Source organism: Styela clava, chromosome 5 (genome assembly GCF_964204865.1).
Source record: "Styela clava chromosome 5, kaStyClav1.hap1.2, whole genome shotgun sequence".
Taxonomy (NCBI): Eukaryota; Metazoa; Chordata; class Ascidiacea; order Stolidobranchia; family Styelidae; genus Styela; species Styela clava.
In genome coordinates, this window is record NC_135254.1 from 2,921,146 (window position 1) to 2,926,214 (window position 5,069).

Genomic DNA, 5,069 nt, shown 5'->3' on the forward strand with positions numbered 1-5,069 from the left:
ATTTTAAGCAGGGCGCGAGGACTGAACATTATAGGCTCATTAAACGAGTTTATAATGACAATCGTAAGAAATGTGATTATACACATAAGAATTCATACAAGTGAGAGATTCTTAACAATAGATAAGGGGTCGCGAAAGACTGTGACAGTCATTTAAAATTTTGAAGGCTTATATACCCTTAGGTCACACTTCATTTTCGATCATTTATTATATGATTATATTTATTATATTCGCTGTTTGATTAAGATTTAAAACTAGAGTTAATCTAATATAGATAATATAATACATCCTGCTCTAACAACACCATGAGTGAAAACAAAAAAGGAAATCATGAAAAGAAGCAATCTTCAAAGAGGAATAGTCCAACTGAACAAGCAAAAACGGCAATTGTAAGCATGTCAGATTCGTCACCATCGACATCCAAGGGGTTAATCGACTCAAGCTCACTTCTGCCTGTACTCCATTCCTCAATATTCAATGCAATCAAAGTGCAGCTGCCTACTATGATAGAGCAATTCCTTAATGACAAATTTGATCTCTCAAACCAATCAACACCTGGTGATGGTAATATTTCCTATATACAGGAGTCACTTATGTCAGTCGAGGCTTCTCTCCAAAAAATCTTTGGAAAACTTGAATCTGTTGCTGAAATACAGAATGACATATCTGAAATCAAAAAAATTCAGGAATTCCAGTCAAACAAATTTGACTCAATTTTAGAAAGTCTTGATAAATTAAAAGATTCTACATCCTCTAATCAAAAACGGATAAAAAGCCTGGAAGAGCGTATTGATGAGCTTGAGGACGACCTGCAGTATTATGCGGAACGCCAGCATGATCAAGAAAGGCGCTCTAGACTCCAAAATCTGGAATTCCATGGAGTCCCTGTTACAACAAAAGAAAACACTGATGCAGTAATCACAAGAATTTGCTCTTTTATTCAAGTTGACATTAAAGAAACAGATATAGTTAATTCACACAGGCTCAACACAAGATACAAAAACCAATCGACTCAGCCAAACACAAAAACTGAAAGACCACCCCCTTTAATAATCAAATTTTCTAACAGAAGGGTTATCAGCCAAATAATGAAAAATAGAAGAAACTTGAAGCTTATTCCAAAAGACTCTGGATACCCTACCAACATGTTTATAGTAGAAAATTTAACGGATTACACAAGAGATCTATTGTATCAAGCGAGAGAAAAGAAAAACGAATGTGGCTACTCAAGCATTTGGACATCGAGTGGGAGGATCCTAGTCAAGAAAAATGACTTTTTCAGACCAATACTCATCAAGAATGAAGGTGACCTGAATTTAATTAAATAGAGTCACACCTAATTTTTTTTATTGAAACTCTTATTATAATGTCATGGGGCAACCAATGTACCATATGTAATAGACTTTGTAGAGCAAATGAATCTTATTTTTGCTGTGCCTTCTGTTTGAAACCTTTTCATAATGATTGTGCAACCTCTGAAGGGAATATATATTGCATCTCGAATACCTGTCCATCTTGTACTCGAACTCAATTGTCAATGCAACATTCAAATGAGGCTTTGTTTTCCAATTCAATTGGCTCTCAACAACCATGTCTAGAAAATGACCCCATATTATTTAATTTCAACTCCATGACAAACTTCTCATGTGATACTCTTGAAATAGAAGAAATATCGACTATTTCCAATCCTAGTAATCTCTCTATTTTCCATATGAATATTCGGTCAATCCAGAGAAATTTCGATTATTTGATAAATCTTCTGTCTGAATTCCAACACCCACCTCATATCATTGGAATCAGTGAGACCAAGTTGAAACACAACCCCTTGGCAAAAATCAACATTCAATCAATCAATCAATTTTATTCGGTCACTCTGATACAAACAAAACACAAAACAACAACAAAGGGACAAACAAAATACAGAGGACCTGGAGGACGGGCATAACTTAATAAAAAAGTTAAATACGTACAAGTACGTGCCCGTCCCCCCAAAAACAGGCAAAACACAATAAAACAAAAACACGATGTGACATCGGGCAATATCTTATAAATTCAAATTAAAATGTGAGACGTGTATGTGCTTTTCCTATACAGATATATGGATTAAAGAACACTCGCTGACAAAAAAATGATGATGTTGTGGGCCTACTTCAATTATATTGCAAAAATAACACAGTGACAATTTTTTTTTACTAAAAAACAAGCTTGCTAAATGGATTGAATGTTCCATAGCAGTCTATGCACAAATCATGAATTGGGGTATTGGGTTCTTTTGTCGTTTTCGGTTAGTTCACTTTAAAATCATTGTATCCGTTCCAATGCTTCCAACATTAATATCGAATTTCCACGAACGACCACCATTCAACCATTCCAACAGGTGCAGTGATCCCATCTTTTCTATGCTCTGTTTCATCATACACGACTAGATTCATAAAAGGATCGTCCACCATTTACCTTTAAATCCAATCTTTTATCCATAAACTTCTTTAATTTTAGTAGATGGGCTTTGCTCATGTTGATATTGCGCGATACAGATTACAGATACCGAAATATACAACGCGTGGCATTCACTAGTCTTTTCAAGCTGACACGTCCGCACCCGACGACGGTCGGAACGGAATCCTGGTTTATAACTTCATTCATCAACCCTCTGATACAAATGCTGGAGGGGTAGGATGCTATATCCGAAGCAACTTTAAATTCAAGATTATCCATGATATAAAATTGAATCATCCAGATTGCGAAGACCTCTGGATAGAGTTAAATAACTCGGATAACCATAAAACAGTCAAAACACTCATTATTTGCATTCTATACAAACATCCACGAAATGATATTCCAACCTTCACAAGTGCTCTTTCTGCTGTTCTTGAAAGAATATCGACCAAACAATTCATTTTGCTTGGAGATTTCAACATAAACCTCTTGAAACATTCCTTGAACAAATCCATATCTGAATACATGGATATGATATCTTCATATTGCACGGTGCAGATCATCACAAAACCTACCAGAGTCTCAAGTTCATCTTGCACATTAATTGATCATGTATACACCATCATCATACATAAAAAAATCCATGCTTATGTCATATCCTGCTCGATAACCGACCACTTTCCAGTTTTGTGTTCTATTTCCGACATATCTCTCAACAGTCGTAACGAACCTCGATACAAACGAGACATGAAACAGTTTCGCATCGACAATTTCCGAGAGGATGCTGATTCAATCTTCACCAGCTGGTCTTCTACAATAGTACCCAATAGGGAAAACTTTGATGCATTATGTGATGATTTTATCTTCAAAATCAAAAATCTTATTGACAAACATGCCCCTATGAAAATGCTATCTAGAAAAGACCTGAAAATTAAGAAAAAACCCTGGTTAAGCAAGGGTATTCGAGTGTCAATCAAAAATAAAAATAAAATGCGCAATAAGTACTATTTGAAAGGTAACATGTCACAGCAGCATTTGTACAAGAGGTATTGCAACAAACTGAAAGGAATAATAAACAAAGCTAAACAACTTTATTATCATAATACGCTAAAGCAAAACCGAAACAATATAAAGCAAACATGGAGAACAATCAAAGAAATAGTAAATGTTAAGAATGACAAACAGAATACTATTACAGAAATTATGTTACAAAATAAAATTATTTCTTCTGACAAATTGCTGATAGCAAATGAGTTCAACAGCTATTTCACTAACATCGGTCCAAAATTAGCCAGTGAATTTAATGATGTTTCGGATTACAAAAAATATTTACATCTGAAGATCTCACAAACCATATTTCTTCAGCCTGTTTCACTCTCTGAAATTATATGTGGTATTTTAAGCCTGAAAAAGGGCAAAGCTGTTGGTCCTGATAACATTCCATCATGTTTCCTTCAGCATATTGTAGACATAATATCGCCGGCCCTTATGATTTTGTTCAATGCGTCAATACAGTTGGGTATGTACCCTTCAGTTTTCAAAATTGCTCGAGTAACACCGATTTTCAAATCTGGTGATAATAAATTAATATCTAACTACAGACCGATTTCTATCCTTTCTTGTTTAAACATGCTTTTTGAAAAACTAATATACGAAAGAATGGTAAAATTTATTACTAAACATAATATAATTAATAAGTCTCAATTTGGATTTAGGGACAACCACTCAACTAACCATGCTATTTTAGACATGATGTCATACATCTATGACAAATTAGAAAATAATGAGATTGTTTGTTCTGTTTTCATTGATTTAAAGAAAGCGTTTGATACAGTTGACCACAAAATTTTGCTTCATAAACTATTTAATTATGGATTTCGTGAACCCGCCCAATCACTTTTAAAGAGCTACCTAACAAACCGAGTACAATTTGTAAAAATTGGTGAAGTAACATCTGAGACTTTACCAATAGTTTGTGGCGTCCCACAAGGATCATGTTTAGGTCCAATCCTTTTCTTAACATATATCAATTATCTCACCAACTGCTCAAACTTATTAACGAAATTATTCGCCGACGACACCGGCCTTCTCTCCAGTCATAATTCAATTCCAACTTTAGAGAATAATGTGAACTATGCAATGATGAAGGTGCATGATTGGATGGTATCAAACAAACTGACAGTTAATATTGAAAAATCGAAATCCATGATAATCACTCCTCAAAAGCATCAGATAAACCATGACTTGTCAATAAAAATTGATGGTACCAAATTAGAAAATGTGTTATCATACAAATACCTGGGAATTTTTATTGATTCTGGTCTTAAATGGGACAAACATATTGAGCATGTGGTAAAAAAAATAACCAGAGCAGTTGGTATCACCTACAAGCTCAAACAATACATGCCTACATCTACCCTGCGCTCTGTGTATTTTTCCCTTTTTCAATCTTATGTCCAGTATGGAATCGCAGCATGGGGAGCTGCTGCACAAAAATATTTGAGACAAATTAATGTTTTACAAAACCGAATTGCTAGATCTCTTTGCAATGCAGCACCTAGAACTAATATTAATCATCTTTATTCGTCACTCAACATTCTAAAATTAACAGACTTATTCAATTTTGAAATTGC

The 5,069-nt window shown here is 34.5% G+C and overlaps 1 protein-coding gene across 1 annotated transcript; it reads left to right on the forward strand.

Moving 5' to 3' along the window:
- The first annotated feature begins 241 nt into the window (after positions 1 to 241).
- Positions 242 to 1,328, forward strand: LOC144422812 (uncharacterized). The gene has a single exon (XM_078112660.1). The coding sequence runs from the start codon at positions 306 to 308 to the stop codon at positions 1,326 to 1,328; it is 1,023 nt and encodes a 340-aa protein (XP_077968786.1). The 5' UTR covers positions 242 to 305.
- Positions 1,329 to 5,069: the final 3,741 nt, after the last annotated feature.

Excerpts from the sequence above, each read along its gene's own strand:
- LOC144422812 (XM_078112660.1), top strand. The coding sequence starts at position 306 with ATGAGTGAAAACAAAAAAGGAAATCATGAAAAGAAGCAATCTTCAAAG.